The 27,682-nt window shown below is 46.4% G+C and overlaps 1 protein-coding gene across 2 annotated transcripts in view; it reads left to right on the top strand.

Annotated features, from left to right (window-relative positions):
* The first annotated feature begins 1,807 nt into the window (after window positions 1–1,807).
* LOC124117374 (sugar phosphate exchanger 3-like) overlaps window positions 1,808–27,682 on the top strand; it is a 37,567-nt gene continuing 11,692 nt past the window's right edge. The window contains exons 1-10 of one of the 2 annotated variants that reach the window (XM_048401388.1): window positions 1,808–2,097; window positions 3,821–3,935; window positions 5,031–5,123; window positions 13,071–13,102; window positions 15,683–15,734; window positions 17,273–17,418; window positions 19,028–19,124; window positions 19,756–19,840; window positions 22,431–22,550; window positions 22,984–23,105. In XM_048401388.1, the coding sequence (XP_048257345.1) occupies window positions 1,982–2,097; window positions 3,821–3,935; window positions 5,031–5,123; window positions 13,071–13,102; window positions 15,683–15,734; window positions 17,273–17,418; window positions 19,028–19,124; window positions 19,756–19,840; window positions 22,431–22,550; window positions 22,984–23,105 (978 nt within the window). In that variant the 5' untranslated portion in view covers window positions 1,808–1,981. The remainder of the gene's footprint in view (window positions 2,098–3,820; window positions 3,936–5,030; window positions 5,124–13,070; window positions 13,103–15,682; window positions 15,735–17,272; window positions 17,419–19,027; window positions 19,125–19,755; window positions 19,841–22,430; window positions 22,551–22,983; window positions 23,106–27,682) is intronic. The other variant, XM_048401389.1, reaches the window with a different exon arrangement.

The raw sequence follows: 27,682 nt of genomic DNA on the forward strand, positions 1-27,682 counted from the left end.
GGTATTGTTCACGTCGTCCAGACATTGTTGACGTTGTTCGAATTTCATTGTGACGATAGTTGGAGTGACGTCACACTAGGAACGACGTCATAGCTGAAGATTGTTGATAACTTGGATAAAAAAACTTGGTCATAGTCCATTTTGACCAAGTTTTTGATAGTGTTACATGCCGTCAAAAACTTTGACAAAGGTTTTGACGGGATTTTGATGAAATAGAAACCGATCCTATTTCTCGTCAAACTTTGATCAAAGTTTGATGACATTGATTTAATTTAGCCAATAAGACTGCAAGGAACATTTACCCCTTTTCAACCGAAAGTGCATAGAGTCAAGTCAAAATGAGTCAACTATTTTGGACTGACGAGATGTTGGAAGAATTAATTGATTTGTTTCAACAACGAGCAGCCATTCTCGGGACCAAATATGCCTTTGCCTACCCCGGCGCCCCTTTGTCAACATGGCAATACACATATACATATGACAACAGCAAACAATACTTCGTCAGTAGCATTCACCTTGGCAAGATAATTCCCACCAAAACGTTGACGGCCTGTCAAAAACTTTGATGAGTGTAAACAGTCCAACTTGGACCAAGAAAACTTGATCAAAGTTTTCTTTGACCAAGTTTTTGATCAAAGTGTTTGATAGTCGTGATCAGTGCATGTTTTCTAAAAGTGAGCTCAAAGAAATTTTAAAAATTCCTTCTTTCCTTCCGTCTCAGCAGGTACAGCATTTATATACACATATTCATGTCAATAAAATTGTGGTACATAGTATTCAAGAAGTGTATATCTTTTCATACAAGGGGCGGTCGGGTAGCCTAGTGGTTAAAGCGTTAGCTCGTCACGCCGAAGACCCGGGTTCCATTCCCGACATGGGTACAAAGTGTGAAGCCCATTTCTGGTGTCCCCCGCCGTGATATTGCTGGAATATTGCTAAAAGCGGCGTAAGCCATACTCACTCACTCACTTTTCATACATATAAATTCTTGCCTGTGAAGTCTACGTACTGTATCATTGTAAAGATTACAAATTAGTTTTAAACAAAGTGCGGAAGGAAGGACAGATACTAAAAAAATTGCATAGTTACAATTTGTAAATGACATTACCTTCGTAGCATTGTAATAGCTAATTATCTCGTGCTGTATGTGTTCAGAATGTAGCATTAATCCTTTCCTACATTGAGCCCAAAGAAATAATTGGTAATGGAGAAATTATTACTCTCGCGTGTGTACTGATGTATACTGATTTTAAGAATCGAGCGTCAGAATTCATGTATATTCTCGCTCTATAGCTCGATAAATACAGGGACTCTGACAGTCGGTTCGTAATTCAGTATATAACACACATTTTAATCTCTTTATATTATTTACGTAGACCATCAACGCTATATATAAACGGCTGTGAAATCCTGATTACACATCATCTTCATGTGGCCTGATTAACGGCTGTTCGTGAACGAAGTGAAAAACGAATAGTGATAAATTAATGTGTTTGTACGTATATATTACGAAGAAATGTACATCAGCACACCACAGACCATATAATATAATAATTATATGGTCTCTGAGTACACACTCAAACAAACATAGATCTACATATATCCAACATGTCCAATAATCTCTACGTGGCCAGTATTTGTGCACACACGAACATTGACATATCTGGGGCGTTCAGTTAATTTTTGTCAATTTGGTCTTCGTTCTAAATGCGTATTGTCACCTGTCTTCGTTTCGAACAGTATGTAAGGCAGTTTTCCTGACGTGGTCTGCCATAAAAAAATACATTTTAGAGTAACCTCCCTTGTATATACGACCGCTTGCAAAGCAAAACAATCGTCGAACACGACGTATGCCTCTATCATAACACCTATTCTTGGCTCAACACAAATCTAACACATTGCTGATTATAAACAACATCTACCCGAGAGTTTGATCTGAAACCATATAGGTTCCAAAGCCGAGATCTAGCTTTATTCAGATATGTTAAACCCGGAAACATCCGAATCAGCTCCAATTCAGGGAAATCCTATCCCAAGGGAGATGGGGAGAAGAAAGTACACCTATCACCCGGTGATCTTCGTCCTCACTTTCTTCAGGTGTGTCTCTTTTGATAAATCTCATTTTGGGCTGTAATGTCATTTTAGGATGTCATGAATCAGGAGTATGTGACCATGGTTACGCCTACCTCAACATCGATGCATTATTTGCACATGAATTGTTCCAAACAGCTGCCGTCCATGCAGTTTGTGTGTAAATCAAGTTAATGATTAGTTGTCTAGGCTTGATCTAATCCGATGTAGTATTTTGTTTCTAATTAAACAGTAACCCGAGGCGAAATAGTTATCAGTTACTATAGTTATCACGTTATTGCAAAACATTATTACTTTTTGAAAATCGATACCGAATTAAAACATATGTGACTCAAAGACAGGCGTATCAAGTGTTTCAGTGCATGTTCATTATGCATCACTACATCAGCTTATTGTGACTAAAATATTTACCATTGTTATGCCGTAAAAGGCGGCTAACGGGATCGGGTGGTCAGGCTCGCTGACATGGTTGATACATGTCATCGATCCCAATTGCGTGGATCGATGTTCATGATATTAATCACTGGATTGTCTGGTCCAGACTTGATTATTTACAAATCGCCGTCATATAGCTGTAATATTGCTGAGCGCAGCGTTAAACAACAAACCAACCAACCAACCAACCATTGTTATGCACTCAATATCACAAACTGCAACTCTGTTCAAGATTGTCTGCCCACTGCTCAATCTATATAAAATACTGAAACAGGACGCTGAAAAATAGGTAAAAGGGTAGACCCATGTAAACGATATTCCTTACATAAGGCCATTTTCATGCACTTACAAGTATATCGGAATGTTTTCCCATCACATCATCGGCAGCCTCTGTGGTCTTGTGGTAGAGCGTCCGCCCGGAGAGCGGAAGGTCCGGGGTTTGATCCCTGGCTGCGTCATACCAATAGATGTTAAAAGATGGTACTTGTTGTTACCCTGTCTGGTGCTCGGCATAAAGGGGCTAAAATAAGGACTGGTCGGCTCGGAGTCAGTATACTGGGTCTGAGTGGGGTATTCATGTTAAACTGCGGCATGGTATCTCAGTGAGCTAGCACTATAAATCAGCATCAGTCCAGACTAGTATAAGCAGCCACGCAAACACGTGCATGTACGTCGCTATATAAGCGCAATAATCTTGGACGCGTTGTTAAACCCAATTTCACCTAACCATCATATTATCAAGGAGACCCGTGAATATTCCGGCGTAGAATAGGTCTTCAGCAACCCATGCTTGCCGTAAAAGGCGACTATGCTTGTCGCAAAAGGCGACTAACAGGATCGGGTGGTCATGCCCGCTGACTTGGTTGATGCATGTCATCGATCCCAAGTGCGTGGATCGATGCTCGTGATATCATCAATCACTGGATTGTCTGGTCCATACTCGATTATTTACAGACCGCCGTCATATAGCTGGAATATTGCTGAGTGCGGCGTAAAACAACCAAACCAAACCAAAACTATTATCAAGGATCAACTGTACCATGTTCGTGTATCTGTCTGTATGTTACATCATGTATGTCTATCTGTATGTTTCTGGGCGGTCAGGTAGCCTAGTGGTTAAAGCGTTCGCTCGTCACGCCGAAGACCTGGGTTCGATTCCCGACATGGGTACAATGTGTGAAGCCCATTTCTGGTGTCCCCCGCCGTGATATTGCTGGAATATTGCTAAAAGCGGCGTAAAACCATACTCACTCCCTCACTCCCTCACTCACTGTATGTTGCTCTGTTATTTCAGCTATGCCTTCTTCCACATGTCCCGGAAAACATTCAGCAATGTGAAGACCACGATCTCTGAAGAGTGGACACCGAGCTTCCACAATGCCACCGTCTGTGAAACAAAACCTGACTCTGTAAGTAAAGGCCACAGTGCAGCATCAGACAATAGTGGAGTTTTAATAGAAGTTTGATTAGTAACATAGGTCTGTTAGTACAGATTTTAGATGAATATCTATATAGCATACCAGAAGAAATTAACCCAGAAACTCATTTGGCAGTAACAGAGATGGAAGTCTTCTACATTTCCCTAGCCATTTAGTAAACCGATTTGTTTTTTGCTGGTGAAGAGATCACCTGATTGATAAACATACAGCTGTATTACACATTGTGTAATATCAAAGCGTGTGCTTTTGTATCGTGGCAACAAGTTTCACTAACAAATGTTGAACACTCCCAACGTCCCAGGGCTTATTCAACGACATTGCATGTAGAGATGATAGATCACTGAGAGGAGCTTATGCACAATGGGCGACCCCAGCAACCCTGTTGCTAGGGTGAGGTCACATATATGACTGTTTCTTGTAACAAAATTCCACAAATTACGCCATAGGGTATTGTGACATGATTGTAAACTTTGTGGTGTAAGGCCCCATTCCACAAGGCAATCGTAGCACAACGACAGTCGTATGTCTATGTTATAGTATGGGAGTTATGATAACATAAGCGCTGCAATAGCTTTGTAGAACAGACCCTGAATTAAAAATGTGAGCCATTGTATATTATGACATAATACCTGTCAGCTTTGTTTGAAGTATTATTCTGTTAAAGCTCAATTGTATAATGCTGCTGATCATGCATGTCTGCCTATTCACACACAACAGTGGATGGTCCACTGTGGACCCATGAAAATCCGGGGTAGAATAGGTCTTCGGCAACCCATCTTGCTGTAAAAAGGCGACTATGCTTGTCGTAAAAGGCAACTAACGGGATTGGGTGGTCAGACTCGCTGACTTGGTTGATGCATGTCATCGATCCCAATTGCGTGGATCGATGCTCATATTAATCACTGGATTGTCTGGTCCAGACTCGATTATTTACAGACCGCCGTCATCTAGCTGTAATATTGGTGAGTGCGGCGTTAAACAACAAACCAACAACACACACAACAGTGAAATTTCTTTTTTTTTAAATGTTTGTCTGTAACCATGGTTATTGCTGTACATCTCCAGATCTGGAACACAAGGAACATGTTTTCCTCCCCCTCTGCTGTGGAGCCGTACCTAGGAATACTGGACGCTTCCTTCATGATCTCCTATGCAGTGGTCAGTTTCCATAATGTTTTGGCCCATTCAGTTGCTTACTTAAACCGGGTTAGAATAGGTCCCCACCAACCCATGCTGGTCTCCCCGTGGGGATTCTGGGTTAGAATATACCCCCACCAAACCATGCTGGTCTCCCTGTAGGGATTCTGGGTTAGAATAGGTCCCCACCAACCCATGCTGGTCTCCCCATGGGAATTCTGGGTGAGAATAGGTCCCCATCAACCCATGCTTGTCCCCCCGTAGGGATTCTGGGTTAGAATACACCCCCACCAAACCATGCTGGTCTCCCGTGGGGATTCTGGGTTAGAATATACCCCCACCATCCCATGCTGGTCTCCCTTGGGGGATTCTGGGTTAGAATACACCCCCACCGACCCATGCTGGTATCCCCTTGGGGATTCTGGGTTAGAATACACCCCCACCAACCCATGCTGGTCTCCCAGTGGGGATTCTGGGTTAGAATACACCCCCACCAACCCATGCTGGTCTCCCTGTGGGGATTCTGGGTTAGGATACATCCCCACCAAACCATTCTGGTCTCCCGTGGGGATTCTGGGTTAGAATACACCCCCACAAACCCATGCTGGTGTCCCTGTGGGGATTCTGGGTTAGAATACACCCCCACCAACCATGCTGGTCTCCCCTTGGGGATTCTGGGTTAGAATACACCCCCACCAACCATTCTGGTCTCCCGTGGGGATTCTGGGTTAGAATATACCCCCACCATCCCATGCTGGTCTCCCGTGGGGATTCTGGGTTAGAATACACCCCCACCAACCCATGCTGGTCTCCCTGTGGGGATTCTGGGTTAGAATACACCCCCACCAACCCATGCTGGTCTCCCTGTGGGGATTCTGGGTTAGAATACATCCCTACCAAACCATGCTGGTCTCCCGTGGGGATTCTGGGTTAGAATACACCCAAACCAAACCATGCTGGTCTCCCCGTGGGGATTCTGGGTTAGAATACACCCCCACCAAACCATGCTGGTCTCCCCGTGGGGATTCTGGGTTAGAATACACCCCAACCAACCATGCTGGTCTCCCCGTGGGGATTCTGGGTTAGAGTAGGTCCTCACCAACCCATGCTGGTCTCCCTGTAGGGATTCTGGGTTAGAATACATACCAACCAACCCATGCTGGTCTCCCCGTGGGGATTCTGGGTTAGAATATACCCCCACCAAACCATGCTGGTCTCCTGTGGGGATTCTGGGTAAGAATATACCCCCACCAACCCATGCTGGTATCCTCTTGGGGATTCTGGGTTAGAATACATCCCTACCAAACCATGCTGGTCTCCCGTGGGGATTCTGGGTTAGAATACACCCCCACCAAACCATGCTGGTCTCCCCATGGGGATTCTGGGTTAGAATACACCCCCACCAACCATGCTGGTCTCCCCATGGGAATTCTGGGTTAGATAAGGTCCCCCACCAACCCATGCTGGTCTCCCGTGGGGATTCTTGGTTAGAATATACCCCCACCAACCCATGCTTGTCCCCTCGTAGGGATTCTGGGTTAGAATATACCCCCACCAAACCATGCTGGTCTCCCGTGGGGATTCTGGGTTAGAATATACCCCCACCAACCCATGCTGGTCTCCCGTGGGATTCTTGGTTAGAATATACCCCCACCAACCCATGCTTGTCCCCTCGTAGGGATTCTGGGTTAGAATACATCCCCACCAAACCATGCTGGTCTCCCGTGGGGATTCTGGGTTAGAATATACCCCCACCAACCCATGCTGGTATCCTCTTGGGGATTCTGGGTTAGAATATACCCCCACCATCCCATGCTGGTCTCCCCGTAGGGATTCTGGGTTAGAATACACCCCCACCAACCCATGCTGGTATCTTCTTGGGGATTCTGGGTTAGAATACATCCCTACCAAACCATGCTGGTCTCCTGTGGGTATTCTGGGTTAGAATACACCCCCACCAAACCATGCTGGTCTCCCCGTGGGGATTCAGGGTTAGAATAGGTCCCCACCAACCCATGCTGGTCTCCCCATGGGAATTCTGGGTGAGAATAGGTCCCCATCAACCCATGCTTGTCCCCCCGTAGGGATTCTGGGTTAGAATACACCCCCACCAACCCATGCTGGTATCCCCTTGGGGATTCTGGGTTAGAATACACCCCCACCAACCCATGCTGGTCTCCCTGTGGGGATTCTGGGTTAGGATACATCCCCACCAAACCATTGTGGTCTCCCGTGGGGATTCTGGGTTAGAATACACCCCCACCAACCCATGCTGGTCTCCCTGTGGGGATTCTGGGTTAGAATACACCCCCACCAACCATGCTAGTCTCCCCTTGGGGATTCTGGGTTAGAATACACCCACACCAAACCATGCTGGTCTCCCGTGGGGATTCTGGGTTAGAATATACCCCCACCATCCCATGCTGGTCTCCCCGTGGGGATTCTGGGTTAGAATACACCCCCACCAACCCATGCTGGTATCCCCTTGGGGATTCTGGGTTAGAATACACCCCCACCAACCCATGCTGGTCTCCCTGTGGGGATTCTGGGTTAGGATACATCCCCACCAAACCATTGTGGTCTCCTGTGGGGATTCTGGGTTAGAATACACCCCCACCAACCCATGCTGGTCTCCCTGTGGGGATTCTGGGTTAGAATACACCCCCACCAACCATGCTAGTCTCCCCTTGGGGATTCTGGGTTAGAATACACCCCCACCAACCATTCTGGTCTCCCGTGGGGATTCTGGGTTAGAATACACCCCCACCAACCATTCTGGTCTCCCGTGGGGATTCTGGGTTCTGGGTTAAAATACACCCCCACCAAACCATGCTGGTCTCCCCGTGGGGATTCTGGGTTAGAATACACCCCCACCAAACCGTGCTGGTCTCCCCGTGGGGATTCTGGGTTAGAATACACCCCCACCAACCCATGCTGGTCTCCCTGTGGGGATTCTGGGTTAGGATACATCCCCACCAAACCATTCTGGTCTCCCGTGGGGATTCTGGGTTAGAATACACCCCCACCAACCCATGCTGGTCTCCCTGTGGGGATTCTGGGTTAGAATACACCCCCACCAACCATGCTAGTCTCCCCTTGGGGATTCTGGGTTAGAATACACCCCCACCAACCATTCTGGTCTCCCGTGGGGATTCTGGGTTAGAATACACCCCCACCAACCATTCTGGTCTCCCGTGGGGATTCTGGGTTCTGGGTTAAAATACATCCCCACCAAACCATGCTGGTCTCCCGTGGGGATTCTGGGTTAGAATACACCCCCACCAAACCATGCTGGTCTCCCCATGGGGATTCTGGGTTAGAATACACCCCCACCAAACCATGCTGGTCTCCCCGTGGGGATTCTGGGTTAGAATACACCCCCACCAAACCGTGCTGGTCTCCCCGTGGGGATTCTGGGTTAGAATACACCCCCACCAAACCATGCTGGTCACCCCGTGGGGATTCTGGGTTAGAATAGGTCCCCACCAACCCATGCTGGTCTCCCCATGGGAATTCTTGGTGAGAATAGGTCCCCATCAACCCATGCTTGTCCCCCCGTAGGGATTCTGGGTTAGAATACACCCCCACCAAACCATGCTGGTCTCCCGTGGGGATTCTGGGTTAGAATATACCCCCACCATCCCATGCTGGTCTCCCCGTGGGGATTCTGGGTTAGAATACACCCCCACCAACCCATGCTGGTATCCCCTTGGGGATTCTGGGTTAGAATACACCCCCACCAACCCATACTGGTCTCCCTGTGGGGATTCTGGGTTAGGATACATCCCCACCAAACCATTGTGGTCTCCCGTGGGGATTCTGGGTTAGAATACACCCCCACCAACCCATGCTGGTCTCCCTGTGGGGATTCTGGGTTAGAATACACCCCCACCAACCATGCTAGTCTCCCCTTGGGGATTCTGGGTTAGAATACACCCACACCAAACCATGCTGGTCTCCCGTGGGGATTCTGGGTTAGAATATACCCCCACCATCCCATGCTGGTCTCCCCGTGGGGATTCTGGGTTAGAATACACCCCCACCAACCCATGCTGGTATCCCCTTGGGGATTCTGGGTTAGAATACACCCCCACCAACCCATGCTGGTCTCCCTGTGGGGATTCTGGGTTAGGATACATCCCCACCAAACCATTCTGGTCTCCCGTGGGGATTCTGGGTTAGAATACACCCCCACCAACCCATGCTGGTCTCCCTGTGGGGATTCTGGGTTAGAATACACCCCCACCAACCATGCTAGTCTCCCCTTGGGGATTCTGGGTTAGAATACACCCCCACCAACCATGCTAGTCTCCCCTTGGGGATTCTGGGTTAGAATACACCCCCACCAACCATTCTGGTCTCCCGTGGGGATTCTGGGTTAGAATACACCCCCACCAACCATTCTGGTCTCCCGTGGGGATTCTGGGTTCTGGGTTAAAATACATCCCCACCAAACAATGCTGGTCTCCCGTGGGGATTCTGGGTTAGAATACACCCCCACCAAACCATGCTGGTCTCCCGTGGGGATTCTGGGTTAGAATACACCCCCACCAAACCATGCTGGTCTCCCCGTGGGGATTCTGGGTTAGAATACACCCCCACCAAACCATGCTGGTCTCCCCGTGGGGATTCTGGGTTAGAATACATCCCTACCAACCCATGCTGGTCTCCCCGTGGGGATTCTGGGTTAGAATACACCCCCACTAACCATGCTGGTCTCACCTTGGGGATTCTGGGTTAGAATACACCCCCACCAACCCATGCTGGTATCCCCTTGGGGATTCTGGGTTAGAATACACCCCCACCAACCCATGCTGGTCTCCCTGTGGGGATTCTGGGTTAGAATACACCCCCACCAACCCATTCTGGTCTCCCGTGGGGATTCTGGGTTCTGGGTTAAAATACACCCCCACCAAACCATGCTGGTCTCCCCGTGGGGATTCTGGGTTAGAATACATCCTTACCAACCCATGCTGGTCTCCCCGTGGGGATTCTGGGTTAGAATACACCCCCACCAACCCATGCTGGTCTCCCCGTGGGGATTCTGGGTTAGAATACACCCCCACCAACCATTCTGGTCTCCCCGTGGGGATTCTGGGTTAGAATACACCCCAACCAACCATGCTGGTCTCCCCGTGGGGATTCTGGGTTAGAGTAGGTCCTCACCAACCCATGCTGGTCTCCCTGTAGGGATTCTGGGTTAGAATACATACCTACCAACCCATGCTGGTCTCCCCGTGGGGATCCTGGGTTAGAATACACCCCCACCAACCCATGCTGGTCTCCCGTGGGGATTCTGGGTTAGAATATACCCCCACCAACCAATGCTTGTCCCCCCGTAGGGATTCTGGGTTAGAATATACCCCCACCAAACCATGCTGGTCTCCTGTGGGGCTTCTGGGTTAGAATACACCCCCACCAACCCATGCTGGTATCCTCTTGGGGATCCTGGGTTAGAATACATCCCCACCAAACCATGCAGGTCTCCCGTGGGGATTCTGGGTTAGAATACACCCCCACCAAACCATGCTGGTCTCCCCGTGGGGATTCTGGGTTAGAATACACCCCCACCAACCATGCTGGTCTCCCCATGGGAATTCTGGGTTAGATAAGGTCCCCCACCAACCCATGCTTGTCCCCCCGTAGGGATTCTGGGTTAGAATACACCCCCACCAACCCATGCTGGTCTCCCGTGGGGATTCTGGGTTAGAATATACCCCCACCAACCCATGCTTGTCCCCCCGTAGGGATTCTGGGTTAGAATATACCCCCACCAAACCATGCTGGTCTCCCGTGGGGATTCTGGGTTAGAATATACCCCCACCAACCCATGCTGGTATCCTCTTGGGGATTCTGGGTTAGAATATACCCCCACCATCCCATGCTGGTCTCCCCGTAGGGATTCTGGGTTAGAATACACCCCCACCAACCCATGCTGGTATCTTCTTGGGGATTCTGGGTTAGAATACATCCCTACCAAACCATGCTGGTCTCCTGTGGGGATTCTGGGTTAGAATACACCCCCACCAACCCATACTGGTCTCCCGTGGGGATTCTGGGTTAAAATATACCCCCACCAACCCATGCTTGTTCCCCCGTAGTGATTCTGGGTTAGAATATACCCCCACCAAACCATGCTGGTCTCCTGTGGGGATTCTGGGTTAGAATATTACCCCACCAACCCATGCTGGTATCCTCTTGGGGATTCTGGGTTAGAATATACCCCCACCATCCCATGCTGGTCTCCCCGTGGGGATTCTGGGTTAGAATACACCCCCACCAACCCATGCTGGTATCCTCTTGGAGATTCTGGGTTAGAATACATCCCTACCAAACCATGCTGGTCTCCCGTGGGGATTCTGGGTTAGAATACATCCCTACCAAACCATGCTGGTCTCCCGTGGGGATTCTGGGTTAGAATACACCCCCACCAACCCATGCTGGTCTCCCATTGGGATTCCGGGTTAGAATACACCCCCACCATCCCATGCTGATCTCTCGTGGAGATTCTGGGTTAGAATACACCCCCACCATCCCATGCTGGTCTCACCGTAGGGATTGGAATAGGTCCCCACCAACCCATGCTGGTCTCCCTGTAGGGATTGGAATAGGTCCCCACCAACCCATGCTGGTCTCCCTGTAGGGATTGGAATAGGTCCCCACCAACCCTTGCTGGTCTCCCTGTAGGGATTGGAATAGGTCCCCACCAACCCATGCTGGTCTCCCCATAGGGATTGGAATAGGTCACAACTAACCCATGCTGGTCTCCCTGTAGGGATTGGAATAGGTCCCCACCAACCCATGCTGGTCTCCCCATAGGGATTGGAATAGGTCACAACCAACCCATGCTGGTCTCCCTGTAGGGATTGGAATAGATCCCCACCAACCCATGCTAGTGTCCCTGTAGGGATTGGAATAGGTCCCCACCAACCCTTGCTGGTCGTAAGATGATCTTATTTGATCTGGTGGTCAGGCTTGGTTGGCTGATGGTGTGTCATTGTGCCCCAATGGCATGGATCGTTGCTCATCATATCAATCACCGTATTCTTCTGACTTGATTATTACAGGCCTATGTCATATAGCTGCAATGGTGGCATTAAACAACAAACAAACAATACAATATGAGAGTTTGACAGAAATGGGGAAAATTTGGCAAATAAACTGTCTGATTTATCTTTTTCTACTTTTTAATATGATTAGCTCCCACTATTGTGTTGCAAAAATATGCTGGTTAGCTTAACAGTGAATGAAGTCGTCAATAAGCATGGCAAATGTAGCCTTCTCATTTCACTACCATCCTGACGTGCTTCCAATAATTAGCTGTCTGATGTAAATGCATGCAGCCTACACTTCTGAAATGTGTTTCCGTGTGGGAAGCTATGTAACATCTACTGAACTGATTAAAACCCCCCAAAAATGTATAAAGTTGAAAAATGTGTATACATGATGATGCATGATTATATGATGACATTAGCATTAGTCATGTTGGTGTGTGGCAAAACTCACACTTCCTCATTCACTGATGTCTGGCTTTGTGTGTTCCCTTCATCCAAGTGTAAGACAAATAGGTATAATACTGCAGTGGAGCCCTTCTTGCCCAGACTGGTCCTTGACATTGTATTAAAGATTAATGCACTGATATAGAGACGTGTGTGTGTGTGTGTGTGCTTGTGTGTGTCATATGTCGTGTGTGTGTGTGTGTGTGTGTGTGTGTGTGTGTGTGTGTGTGTGTGTGTGTGTGTGTGTGTGTGTGTGTGTGTGTGTGTGTGTGTGTGTGTGTGCGTGCGCGCTTGTGTGTGTGCTTGTGTGTGTCGTATGTCATGTGTGGTTGTGTGTCTGTGCGTGTCGTGTGCATGTGTCATGTGTGTTGTGTGTCGTGTGTGTCTGTGTGTTGAGTGCATGTGTGCATGCACTGTCATTGCTCATTAGTATGGCTGTATAAACATATGTTGTTTTCTTCTCTTCCAGGGTTTATTCATCAGTGGGATTGTTGGAGACAGGTGAGCTTAATGTAACGTAATGTAAACGCTATTAGCCATAGATGTTACTGGCCCAGTCTCTATCATATACAGGCCGCCATTAAATAGTTAAAGTGCAAGTATCATGAAAAATAGTCATAGATTTTTCTTACGTAATTATGTAGCCAGAATGATGTACAATATGATGGCCAGGAAAAAAAGTGTGAAAACATCAAGTTGATTAAAAGTACATATTTTGAGGTCTGTATTTGTCACAACCCAAACGAATCTTAAAGGTGCCAAAAAGGAGGCGTGGCTTAATTAGCATGGCCGGCTCGGCTTGCGAGCTGATTGGATATTACCAACAGCCGGGTACAGAATATACGCGATCGTTTCATTAGTTGTGGGGAGACCTGTGTTGTATATATAAAACGGGTTGGATTCCATGTATGTCACGAGTATCACTAGCAGGCGCATGTCAAGTACACAGGGTAATCTTAATCACTGCATATAGAACTATGCCTAGCATTTCAATCAAACTGGTAAATCATCATGTCTAGTGATGTTAAATCGCAAATTTCACATTTTCATTGACAAATTTAAAAAAAAATAAAAAAATATTTATTTTTTTTTTTATTATTTTTTTTTATTGTTCCCAGAGTTGGAGATTAATACAGTATTCCGTCATTCATTGACAAAGTTTGTGATAGCGTTTTTCATTCACCTGAAGCGATACAATGTAGTTTTAATCGACAGAAAAAGTTTGTTGAAAGTGTAACCCATACATAAGCCGACCCCTTCCAACAAATTTGGCTTATCTACAGTCATGTACGGTAACCTTGATTTAAAGTGAATTATATAATTTTAACATCGTAAGATATTTCTCTTTTCAATTTTAGGAATGCAGGTTTCACACCCACCCTCCAACCCCGAAACTTGTGACATAATAAAGATAGACATCGATTGATCTTTCTATCCAATCAGTGATAATTAACTAGAACTATATTTGTCTCAGTCACCTACAGTTACTCTCATCTCACAACTGCAGGGGGTACAGGTGCCCACTCGTCTAAGGCGCTGCAATTCTCTGTGGAGAGTTGCGTCCCTTGGGCACGCCAGAAACCTATGATTGTGGGTTCGAATCCCAGTTCGCCCTGATTATGTTTCTAGGTTTGTCAGCACCATACCCGTGCTTGTGGGTTTCACCGAAGTGGTAAACGTCTAAGACCTGCATCACTTCGGGCTTTCCTCCGACATTAAGCTGACACGCCGTGATATAACTGGAATACTGTTAAAAGCGGCGTTGAACCCGGCGGCGTTATAAAGTTGGGTGTGTCTTGACTGAATCACCGGGAGAGTCCAAGAAAACATGTGTACAGCTGATTGCTATTTCCGGCTTAGTTTACGAGAAAATACACATGGTAATCTTAATCCCTGGATATAAAACAATGCCTAGCGGAACAAAAAAATACAATTTAAATGGTAAATCAACATTTCTGGTGATTTTTTATCTCAAATTTCATATTTGTACTGACCAAGTTTCTCATCACCCGTTCGTTTGCCGGACTTCGCTAAAGGGGTACGGTGTAATTTCTTTTCTGCACTTGGTATTCGGAAGAAAAAAATTCCAAAATATTGAATCCGCTAGAGGGGGGTGCGCATTATACATGGATGCGCACTATACTCAAGAAAATACGGTAGTTGAAATATTGCTGACTGTAATGCTTAATATTATATTTATATTTTATAACACTCACTCAATCTCTCCATTCATCCACCAGTCCACTCACTCAATCTCTCAATTCATCCACCAATTCACTCACTCATTCTCTGACCTGTGAAGATCCGGGGTAGAATAGGTCTTCAGCAACCCATGCTTGCCGTAACAGGAGACTATGCTTGTTGTAAGATGCGACTAACAGGACCTGGTGGTCAGGCTCACTGACTTGGTTGATGCATGTCATTGATCCCAAACACGTGGATCAATGCTCATGATGTTCATCACTGGATTGTCTGGTGCAGACTTGATTATTTACAGACCGCCATTCTATAGCTGGAATATTGCTGAGTGTGGTGTTAAACAACAAACAAACAAACACTCACTCAATCTCTCAATTCATCCGTTAGTTCACTCACTCTCTAAAGAATGGAAAGCCATGTAAACTGTAGTTTATACAGGAATTACTACAAGTTCTTGTTACAGTTTGCTACTGATATGTCCTCATTTCCATTATTCTTATTCATTATTCTTATTCATTATTCTTATTCTTATTGGGTTGCACAGGTGGCCCAGTCGTCTGAAGCGCCGCGATTCGCTGTGCGGAGTTGCATCCCTTGGCACGCCAGAAACCTATGATTGTGGGTTTGAATTCGACCCGATTATGTTTCTAGGTTTGTCAGCACCATTCCCGTGCTCGTGTGTTTCACCAAAGTGGTAAACGTCTGAGATCTGCATCACTTCGGGCTTTCCTCCAACATTAAGCTGACATGCCGTGATATAACTGGAATACTGTTAAAAGCGGTGTTAAACCCAATTCACTCATTCACTTATTCACTTATTCTTCTTATTATTCATTCTTTAAAGAGTGTTTCAAAGTGTCTGTTTCTTCCCTCTCTCCACAGGCTGAACATGAGGTACGTCCTGACGTTCGGGATGTGTTCAACAGCAGTGATGGTAAGACAAAGGTTGGACGCTCATCACCCAGGATGGGAGTTGCTCTGATGACAAACTTGTCTCTGATTCAAGACCAGTGGTGTCTCATGGCCGAATTGTCTTAGGGCTCCAGAAAAACATTTCAGACTCAAAACATTTAGAATTAAACTTTATATTCATCTTATGAAAAGAATAATTATCAGACGCCGGAAAACCTTTTAAGTGATTGAGTATTTGCTCATGTTATCATTCACACCAGGTATTGAGAGCTTTTGGGTTAGAATAGGTCTTCAGCTACCAATGCTTGTCGTAAGAGGTGACTAACGGGTTCGGGTGGTCAGGCTCGCTGACTTGGTTGATGCATGTCATCGTATCCCAATTGGGTGGATCGATTTTCTGGTTCTGACTCGATTATTTATTTACAGACCGCCGTCATATCACTGGAATATTGTCGAGTGCGGCGTTAGACAACAAACAAATATTGATAGCTTTTCTTGGGTATTCAATATGCTTTACTCCCTTGTGTCCAGTCTGCTGGGTATTTTACACCAATGAGTAGACATTTTGTTAAATTATTCTGCTTGAAATGCAGCTTCAGAAATGCTGCTTCTAATTTTTATTTGTTTGTTTGCTGCCTAAAGTGTGTAGCATGTCACATAAACTCACAACAGCGATATACATGTCTGGTGAACAATAAGCGAGACACAGCGCCTTTTGGTTTTGAGTTTATGCCTGCACTTGATCAGTAAATATAGATGTGTGAAGAAATACATGTTCGCAAGTAGAAAAGGATACGTTTGGTATTTACGCAGTGATTATATTGTTTTTTAAACTTTTTCTTGCATATTTATGTGCAGTGATGAAATTGGGTTTTTTAAAAGTTTCTCTTGCATATTTATGTGCAGTGATGAAATTGTTTTTTTTAAGTTTCTCTTGCATATTTACGTGCAAGCAACTCAAATTAATTGGGTAATGGGACCATTGAAGGTCCGGGTCAGAATAGGTCTTCAGCAGCCCATGCTTGCTGTAAAAGGCGATTAGGCTTGTCGTTAGAGGCGACTAACGGGATCGGGTGGTCAGACTCGCTGTCTGGTCCAGACTTGATTATTTACAGACCGTCGTCATAAATATTGCTGAGTGCGGCGTTAAACAACAAACAAACAAACAAACAAAATGATTGGGTAATGGCAATTTATTTTGTGTGTTTTACACATATACACAGCTTCTCTGGAGCTCTGTGTCAAGTGATTCATCTGATGCATCATCATCATCATCATCACCATCATCATATTTGTTGTCACTGGATGTAATTATGTGATGATGGATAATGCATCAAGCAGTTTCACGGATGTTTTAGGTAGCCTCATGGTAAGACCATTTGATGCAAGATTTTTTGTCCGAAAGTCGTTGTACTTCAAATGTGTAAAACAGAGCCCATAATATCAATCACTGGTTTGTCTGGTCCACACTGGCAGGTTGAAAATTACTGAATATGGTGTTAAACAAATAACATCTTCTTATTGATGTTGTCATTAACAGTTGGTGTGGTGATGTTGCAGGTGTTCTTGTTTGGGTGTGTTCTGGAGTGGGTCCACCTCTACAACAAGTACCTCTACGTCTTCCTGTGGATCATCAACGGCCTGCTGCAGTCAACTGGCTGGCCCACTGTTGTGGCCGTCATGGGCAACTGGTTCGGAAAATCTAGGTACTGCTACTCTGTCATCTACCTGAGGCAAGAGAGTTAACTGACTATAAAAGTTTCCACCCTTGCCGAACTGGGCTGGGATTATGGAGTTACATTTTGGCTGGACTAACGAGTCTATGCATAGTCCAATCAAAATCGCCCACTGCAATCAAAATCCGGTTCGTAAACTGTCGTGCAGATTTTGGTCGATTGCAGGATTTGCAAAGCATGTGCAGTGCCAACTCGTCAGCAGATATTTTGCAAATCTTTTCATGTTTTTAGTTAAGGTGCTCACATGATTTGATGCATTTCATGATATGAGACCCGTTTTATCACAATATAGATCTTGATTATCAATCAGATCGCCCTGACTGAGTCCCACCATTTTGTGTGAAGCGAACGCAAGTGATACGAGAGGTGGAATCTGATTGGTCCGTAGGAGAGGCTTAGAAGTGGTATAACTGGTAATAGCCACTAGTGGCGCTTCGATCGAGCCCAGTAATTCCAGCCTAGTTCGGCAAGGGTGGAAACTGGACTTTTATAGTCAGTTAACTCTCTTGCCTTGGGAAGATGCTACTCTGTATGTCAACCATTATGTCCTGTGCTGGACATGAGGAGGCATTTGGTTCTTTTAATTCAGCTTTAGCAAGTAGACTCTGCTGAGATATCCAAAGTAGACGAGGACAACATTATACAAATATTAACTCTTCACACGGTCAATATACGAAAACAAGGCCCCAAGGACCCAACCTCTGAGGTAGTTTGACCATCCCCAGACCACAGGCAGCAGGCCGAGGTCTGGTCAGACCGCCGAAGGGGTCAGGTACAAGGGTCCTTGTTTTTTGCATATTGACTCCATCAAGAATGATAATTCGTTTTGTCACATGATAAAATACTGTGTAACCTGCCTTGGGGGAATAAATTTCTCAGCGGGGCAATAAATCTCTTGTACCCCACCATGAGCAAATCAGAACGACCTTTCGCGAATTTTGACCGACCAATGAAATGACTGACAAGAAATCGACATTAGCCAATAAGAAGGCAGCTTTCTCGAGCTTTACGACACTGGTTTGAAACTGGCGACTACGCTTCGAAACATATTTTGACGTATTCTCAATTAAAAAAATTAATACTGATAAGAAGAACATACTGGAATGGCTAAAAGATGGCCTAGATTGTAATGGATATAATCATAAAACCCATAACTCGTTCGGAATACCCTGTGTTAAATATTTCGTGGTTGCATGATTAGAAAACACATTCCGACTGTCACTTTCCCGATCTGGTAAGGGACGCTCTGATCGGTTGGATGAAAGGTCGCTCTGACGTGACCCTTAATGGGATGTCCTCAGATCTTTGTTTAGCGATAGCGAGAACAAAGATCGGATTTTAATGAGATTGAATAAATCCCTATACACAGCTTCAAAGCAAAAAGGTGCACACCATTATCTACAATGAGGTAGGAGGTTCCAACTAACAAACTAATCTTTCATGTCTTTTTGAGGCTTTCCAGTTGAATCTTGGATTCATTCATTCATTCCTATCTTTGTTAGCGGTCAAAATGTAGTACTATCTTTGTCCTGAACGTTGTTTATGAAGTATTACTAACCTGCTGCCTGTATTTGTACAGTCGAGGGCTGGTCTTCGGGCTGTGGAGTGCCTGTGCATCTGTGGGCAACATTCTAGGAGCTCTTATGGTGTCTGCAGTGTTAGACTATGGTTATCAGGTAATAAATACATTGCAAATCTTTCTGTGGCATTTGATTGGCTGACAGCAATTCTTTTAGTGTTTTTGTTTCCATATAGCTGGAATTGGTTCTACCTTAAACGACAAATAAACCATCATTATAGAATGGAGCCATAATGATCCATGTATTAATTAGTTTTAGGCTTAAAAAAAATAAAAGAATTGGTTCTCAGGCAATGGCTTTTAAAAATATAGTGAGGGCAGGCAGTGTTTTGTTTTTTGGTTTTTTTCTTAGTTGTTCGAACTTGTATATAACCAAATAAACAGTTGTGTAACCAAATAAATAATTGTGTACAATCAACCTGGGAAAGGGCCTCCCTACATAAATGTATTCCTTGATGAGTAAAATACTGGAATGCAGTATCTGACTACCATTGGACTTTGAATGTTTAAGGATTTGGGTTGTTTTTATTTTGAAATGGAAAGAAAAATGAAACGGGCGGCATACTTTATGATAATGTGGGTGGTGCTTGAGAACCAAGACTATTATTTTGTTAAGCCTTAGTATGAAACAATCGGATATTGGATATCGTTCGCATAGAAGCAGGTAGAACTGTGTATGTTGTATGCCTATGGTCGTTTTCAGCATTGCTCTACTTGTGCTGTTCTAGTACGCCTTCCTCTTCACGTCAGCCATGTTGTTTGCTGGAGGGATCATCAACTTCTTCGGGCTGGTCACAAGTCCCAGAGAGTTAGGTAAGTCCCAGAGAGTTAGGTAAGTCCCAGAGAGTTAGGTAAGTCCCAGAGAGTTAGGTAAGTCCCAGAGAGCTAGGTAAGTCCCAGAAAGCTAGGTAAGTCCCAGAGAGTTAGGTAAGTCCCAGAAAGTTAGGTAAGTCCCAGAGAGCTAGGTGAGTCCCAGAGAGTTAGGTAAGTCCCAGAGTGTTAGGTAAGTCCCAGAGAGTTAGGTAAGTCCCAGAGAGTTAGGTAAGTCCCAGAGAGTTAGGTAAGTCCCAGAAAGTTAGGTAAGTCCCAGAGAGTTAGGTAAGTCCCAGAGAGTTAGGTAAGTCCCAGAGAGCTAGGTGAGTTCCAGAGAGTTAGGTAAGTCCCAGAGAGTTAGGTGAGTCCCAGAGAGTTAGGTAAGTCCCAGAGAGTTGGCTAAGTCCCAGAGAGTTGGGTAAGTCCCAGAGAGCTAGGTGAGTCCCAGAGAGTTAGGAGAGTCCCAGAGAGTTAGGTGAGTCCCAGAGAGTTAGGTAAGTCCCAGAGAGTTAGGTAAGTCCCAGAGAGTTAGGTAAGTCCCAGAGAGTTAGGTAAGTCCCAGAAAGTTAGGTAAGTCCCAGAGAGTTAGATGAGTCCCAGAGAGCTAGGTGAGTTCCAGAGAGTTAGGTAAGTCCCAAAGAGTTAGGTAAGTCCCAGAGAGTTAGATGAGTCCCAGAGAGCTAGGTAAGTCCCAGAGAGTTAGGTAAGTCCCAGAGAGTTAGATGAGTCCCAGAGAGCTAGGTAAGTCCCAGAGAGTTAGGTAAGTCCCAGAGAGTTAGGTGAGTCCCAGACAGTTAGGTAAGTCCCAGAGAGTTAGGTGAGTCCCAGACAGTTAGGTAAGTCCCAGAGAGTTAGGTAAGTCCCAGAGAGCTAGGTAAGACCCAGAGAGCTAGGTAAGTCCCAGAGAGCTAGGTAAGTCCCAGAGAGCTAGGTAAGTCCCAGAGAGCTAGGTAAGTCCCAGAGAGTTAGGTAAGTCCCAGAAAGTTAGGTAAGTCCCAGAGAGTTAGATGAGTCCCAGAGAGCTAGGTGAGTTCCAGAGAGTTAGGTAAGTCCCAAAGAGTTAGGTAAGTCCCAGAGAGTTAGATGAGTCCCAGAGAGCTAGGTAAGTCCCAGAGAGTTAGGTAAGTCCCAGAGAGTTAGATGAGTCCCAGAGAGCTAGGTAAGTCCCAGAGAGTTAGGTAAGTCCCAGAGAGTTAGGTGAGTCCCAGACAGTTAGGTAAGTCCCAGAGAGTTAGGTGAGTCCCAGACAGTTAGGTAAGTCCCAGAGAGTTAGGTAAGTCCCAGAGAGCTAGGTAAGACCCAGAGAGCTAGGTAAGTCCCAGAGAGCTAGGTAAGTCCCAGAGAGCTAGGTAAGTCCCAGAGAGCTAGGTAAGTCCCAGAGAGCTAAGTAAGTCCCAGAGAGCTAGGTAAGTCCCAGAGAGCTAGGTAAGTCCAAGAGAGCTAGGTAAGTCCAAGAGAGCTAGGTAAGTCCCAGAGAGTTGGGTAAGTCCCAGAGAGCTAGGTAAGACATGGAGTCTGTAGAACACCTGTGTATTATTGTGGTGCACTGACATGGCTTGGAAGTGCTTTAACAAAGAAAAGGGTGCTCTTTGGCCCAATAGCATTGACAAAGTTGGGGAAAATATTGACAAGTTCTTCTAATCTGACAAAAATGTTTTGTCTCTTTTTGAAGCTATTTTACCCATCATTTCATCAATCGCAAATGGCATCCCAGTGGAAAAATGGAAAACATGGGGAAATTTTCAGCTGAAATAATAATACTCCTATAAACAGGAGCTTAATTTATTAATGATCTGAATGTGAACAATGAATGCACAGGGTATGCAGCTACATGATAGCATGATGTCAAAATTCATTAAGCGGTAAACAGAAGTTTTGTTTCTGCGAGTTTTCAAGCTCTGGTAGAGTGACATTGTTACAGATGAATTAGGAACTTATTTTATTCACAGCACTTGTTTAAAAAAGGGTTATAATGAGGTAAGTAATGTCTTTAAGAGGCTATCTACTTAGTGCATGCTAGTTATCCATTTCCGCCAAGGTGGTCGTCTGGCAACCAGTATGGGGCTGAGCATGTTCATTTCAATATCCTGAAAGGGAAAAATATCTGCATGATCTTTGTTTGTTTGTTCTTTTAACGCCGCACTCAGCAATATTCCAGCTATATGATGGCGGTCCGTAAATAATCATGTCTGGACCAGACAATCCAGTGATTGACATCATGAGCATCGTTCAAAGCAATTGGGATCGATGACATGCATCAAACCAAGTCAGCGAGCCTGACCTTAATCAAAAACATGAAAAGATTTGGAAAATATCAGCTGACTGCTTTGCAAATCCTGCAATCGACTGAAATCTGCATGACAGTTTACTAACTGGATTTCGATTTCGTTGCACGATTTTGATTGGACTGAGCATAGACTCATTAGTCCAGCCAAAATGTAACTCCATAATACCAGCCTAGTTCGGCAGTTAACTCTCTTGCCTCGGGAAGATGAGTGTACTGTGACTGTCAGGTCTACTGTCTCACCTTAGATGTCATCTTCGCAATGCTGCTGCAGTCTGTTATGTGTGGAATGTTTCATCTGTTCAGGCCTCCAAGCAGCAGACGAGGATGCCAAGGGATCCACTGCAGCGGGTGACCGAGGTAGATATAGAGACACATCATTCACCTCCCTCACCCCACCCCTGACCGACGCCATGCTTGATGAGGGTAATTCTTTGAAAGCAGCGTTATGTTCCCTGGTAGTGTCAGATAGCAGACTAAGGAGACTGTACATGGCATCCACAGAATGGGATTACTGGTATCTTGTTCAATCTTTAGGCTGGAAGGGCTATAAGCTCAAGTAAGCTTATGTTGTGGGTTAATTGTTATTATAGCTAAAGTGGATAGAATTGAAAAGACAGAAATCTGCGGACCTCTGTCATTTGATAAAACCAATTGTTGGGGTATTTCAACTTTATATGGACACTGTTTGGGAATCAGGAGTATTTTTAGGTCCATGTCACTTGTCAGAGGGGCTGTGTTCTCTGTTCTGAATGAACAACTTGTTTTCTGAATCCATTATACAAATTTGGCACAAACATTTGCTGTCTAGCCTGTCTTACACCTGAAACAGGTGACCAAGTCTGGCTTGTGTTTACAGAAGCTCTGTTGACTGTCCAAGAGGAAAGTGACGATGATGGCCAACCAACTGTGGAAGTGTCTGGTGGCCCCCGACCTGCCATCAACTTCTGTACAGCCCTCCTCCTGCCTGGGGTCATACTGGTGAGTTACACCATCTCTTGTCTGGGGTCATACTGGTGAGTTACACCATCTCTTGTCTGGGGTCATACTGGTGAGTTACACCATCTCTTGTCTGGGGTCATACTGGTGAGTTACACCATCTCTTGCCTGGGGTCATACTGGTGAGTTCCACCATCTCCTCCTGTCTGGGGTCATACTGGTGAGTTACACCATCTCCTCCTGTCTGGGGTCATACTGGTGAGTTACACCATCTCCTGTCTGGGGTCATACTGGTGAGTTACACCATCTCCTCCTGTCTGGGGTCATACTGGTGAGTTATACCATCTCCTGTCTGGGGTCATACTGGTGAGTTACATCATCTCCTGTCTGGGGTCATACTGGTGAGTTACACCATCTCGTGCCTGGTGTCATACTGGTGAGTTACACCATCTCCTGCCTGGGGTCATACTGGTGAGTTACATCATCTCCTGTCTGGGGTCATACTGGTGAATTACACCATCTCCTGTCTGCGGTCATACTGGTGAGTTACACCATCTCCTCCTGTCTGGGGTCATACTGGTGAGTTATACCATCTCCTGTCTGGGGTCATACTGGTGAGTTACATCATCTCCTGTCTGGGGTCATACTGGTGAGTTACACCATCTCGTGCCTGGTGTCATACTGGTGAGTTACACCATCTCCTGCCTGGAGTCATACTGGTGAGTTACACCATCTCCTGTCTGGGGTCATACTGGTGAGTTACACCATCTCCTGCCTGGGGTCATACTGGTGAGTTACACCATCTCCTGCCTGGGGTCATACTGGTGAGTTCCACCATCTCCTGTCTGGGGTCATACTGGTGAGTTACACCATCTCTTGTCTGGGGTCATACTGGTGAGTTACACCATCTCCTGTCTGGGGTCATACTGGTGAGTTACACCATCTCCTGTCTGGGGTCATACTGGTGAGTTACACCATCTCCTGCCTGGGGTCATACTGGTGAGTTCCACCATCTCCTCTTGTCTTGGGTCATACTGGTGAGTTACACCATCTCTTGTCTGGGGTCATACTGGTGAGTTACACCATCTCCTGTCTGGGGTCATACTGGTGAGTTACACCATCTCCTGTCTGGGGTCATACTGGTGAGTTACACCATCTCCTGCCTGGGGTCATACTGGTGAGTTCCACCATCTCCTGTCTGGGGTCATACTGGTGAGTTACACCATCTCCTGTCTGGGGTCATACTGGTGAGTTACACCATCTCCTCTTGTCTGGGGTCATACTGGTGAGTTACACCATCTCCTGTCTGGGGTCATACTGGTGAGTTACACCATCTCCTGTCTGGGGTCATACTGGTGAGTTACATCATCTCCTGTCTGGGGTCATACTGGTGAGTTACACCATCTCCTGTCTGGGGTCATACTGGTGTGTTACACCACGTCCTCCTGTCTGGGGTCATACTGGTGAGTTACACCATCTCCTGTCTGGGGTCATACTGGTGAGTTCCACCATCTCCTCTTGTCTGGGGTCATACTGGTGAGTTCCACCATCTCCTCCTGTCTGGGGTCATACTTGTGAGTTCCACCATCTCCTGTCTGGGGTCATACTGGTGAGTTACACCATCTCCTCCTGTCTGGGGTCATACTGGTGAGTTACAGCATCTCCTGTCTGGGGTCATACTGGTGAGTTACACCATCTCCTGTCTGGGGTCATACTGGTGTGTTACACCACGTCCTCCTGTCTGGGGTCATACTGGTGAGTTACACCATCTCGTGCCTGGTGTCATACTGGTGAGTTACACCATCTCCTGCCTGGGGTCATACTGGTGAGTTACATCATCTCCTGTCTGGGGTCATACTGGTGAATTACACCATCTCCTGTCTGCGGTCATACTGGTGAGTTACACCATCTCCTCCTGTCTGGGGTCATACTGGTGAGTTATACCATCTCCTGTCTGGGGTCATACTGGTGAGTTACATCATCTCCTGTCTGGGGTCATACTGGTGAGTTACACCATCTCGTGCCTGGTGTCATACTGGTGAGTTACACCATCTCCTGCCTGGAGTCATACTGGTGAGTTACACCATCTCCTGTCTGGGGTCATACTGGTGAGTTACACCATCTCCTGCCTGGGGTCATACTGGTGAGTTCCACCATCTCCTGTCTGGGGTCATACTGGTGAGTTACACCATCTCCTGTCTGGGGTCATACTGGTGAGTTACACCATCTCCTCTTGTCTGGGGTCATACTGGTGAGTTACACCATCTCCTGTCTGGGGTCATACTGGTGAGTTACACCATCTCCTGTCTGGGGTCATACTGGTGAGTTACATCATCTCCTGTCTGGGGTCATACTGGTGAGTTACACCATCTCCTGTCTGGGGTCATACTGGTGTGTTACACCACGTCCTCCTGTCTGGGGTCATACTGGTGAGTTACACCATCTCCTGTCTGGGGTCATACTGGTGAGTTCCACCATCTCCTCTTGTCTGGGGTCATACTGGTGAGTTCCACCATCTCCTCCTGTCTGGGGTCATACTTGTGAGTTCCACCATCTCCTGTCTGGGGTCATACTGGTGTGTTACACCACGTCCTCCTGTCTGGGGTCATAGTGGTGAGTTACACCATCTCCTGTCTGGGGTCATACTGGTGAGTTCCACCATCTCCTCTTGTCTGGGGTCATACTGGTGAGTTCCACCATCTCCTCCTGTCTGGGGTCATACTGGTGAATTACACCATCTCCTGCCTGGGGTCATACTTGTGAGTTCCAACATCTCCTGTCTGGGGTCATACTGGTGAGTTACACCATCTCCTGTCTGGGGTCATACTGGTGAGTTACACTATCTCCTGTCTGGAGTCATACTAGTGAGTTACACCATCTCTTGTCTGGGGTCATAGTGGTGAGTTACACCATCTCCTCTATGGGGTCATACTGGTGAGTTCCACCATCTCCTGTCTGGGGTCATACTGGTGAGTTCCACCATCATCTCTTGTCTGGGGTCATACTGGTGAGTTACACCATCTCCTGCCTGGGGTCATACTGGTGAGTTACATCATCTCCTGTCTGGGGTCATACTAGTGAGTTACATCATCTCCTCTTGTCTGGGGTCATACTGGTGAGTTCCACCATCTCCTGTCTGGGGTCATACTGGTGAGTTCCACCATCTCCTCTTGTCTGGGGTCATAGTGGTGAGTTACACCATCTCCTGTCTGGGGTCATACTGGTGAGTTACATCATCTCCTGTCTGGGGTCATACTAGTGAGTTACATCATCTCCTCTTGTCTGGGGTCATACTGGTGAGTTACACCATCTCCTGTCTGGGGTCATACTGGTGAGTTACATCATCTCCTGTCTGGGGTCATACTAGTGAGTTACATCATCTCCTCTTGTCTGGGGTCATACTGGTGAGTTACACCATCTCCTGTCTGGGGTCATACTGGTGAGTTACACCATCTCCTGTCTGGGGTCATACTAGTGAGTTACATCATCTCCTGTCTTGGGTCATACTAGTGAGTTACACTATCTTCTGTCTGGGGTCATACTGATGAGTTACACCATCTCCTGTCTGGGGTCATACTGATGAGTTACACCATCTCCTGCCTGGGGTCATACTGGTGAGTTCCACCATCTCCTGTCTGGGGTCATACTGGTGAGTTACACCATCTCCTGTCTGGGGTCATACTGGTGAGTTACACCATCTCCTCTTGTCTTGGGTCATACTGGTGAGTTACACCATCTCTTGTCTGGGGTCATACTGGTGAGTTACACCATCTCCTGTCTGGGGTCATACTGGTGAGTTACACCATCTCCTGTCTGGGGTCATACTGGTGAGTTACACCATCTCCTGTCTGGGGTCATACTGGTGAGTTACACCATCTCCTGTCTGGGGTCATACTGGTGAGTTACACCATCTCCTGTCTGGGGTCATACTGGTGAGTTACACCATCTCTTCTCTGGGGTCATACTGGTGAGTTACACCATCTCCTGTCTGGGGTCATACTGGTGAGTTCCACCATCTCCTCTTTGGGGTCATACTGGTGAGTTACACCATCTCCTGTCTGGGGTCATACTGGTGAGTTCCACCATCTCCTCTTTGGGGTCATACTGGTGAGTTACACCATCTCCTGTCTGGGGTCATACTGGTGAGTTACACCATCTCCTCTTGTCTGGGGTCATACTGGTGAGTTACATCATCTCCTGTCTGGGGTCATACTGGTGAGTTACACCATCTCCTCTTGTCTGGGGTCATACTGGTGAGTTACACCATCTCCTGCCTGGGGTCATACTGGTGAGTTACATCATCTCCTGTCTGGTGTCATACTGGTGAGTTACATCATCTCCTCTTGTCTGGGGTCATACTGGTGAGTTCCACCATCTCCTGTCTGGGGTCATACTGGTGAGTTCCACCATCTCCTCTTGTCTGGGGTCATAGTGGTGAGTTACACCATCTCCTGTCTGGGGTCATACTGGTGAGTTACATCATCTCCTGTCTGGGGTCATACTAGTGAGTTACATCATCTCCTCTTGTCTGGGGTCATACTGGTGAGTTACACCATCTCCTGTCTGGGGTCATACTGGTGAGTTACATCATCTCCTGTCTGGGGTCATACTAGTGAGTT

Source organism: Haliotis rufescens, unplaced genomic scaffold (genome assembly GCF_023055435.1).
Source record: "Haliotis rufescens isolate VD_foot unplaced genomic scaffold, xgHalRufe1.0.p SCAF_22, whole genome shotgun sequence".
In the NCBI taxonomy this organism is placed as follows: Eukaryota; Metazoa; Mollusca; class Gastropoda; order Lepetellida; family Haliotidae; genus Haliotis; species Haliotis rufescens.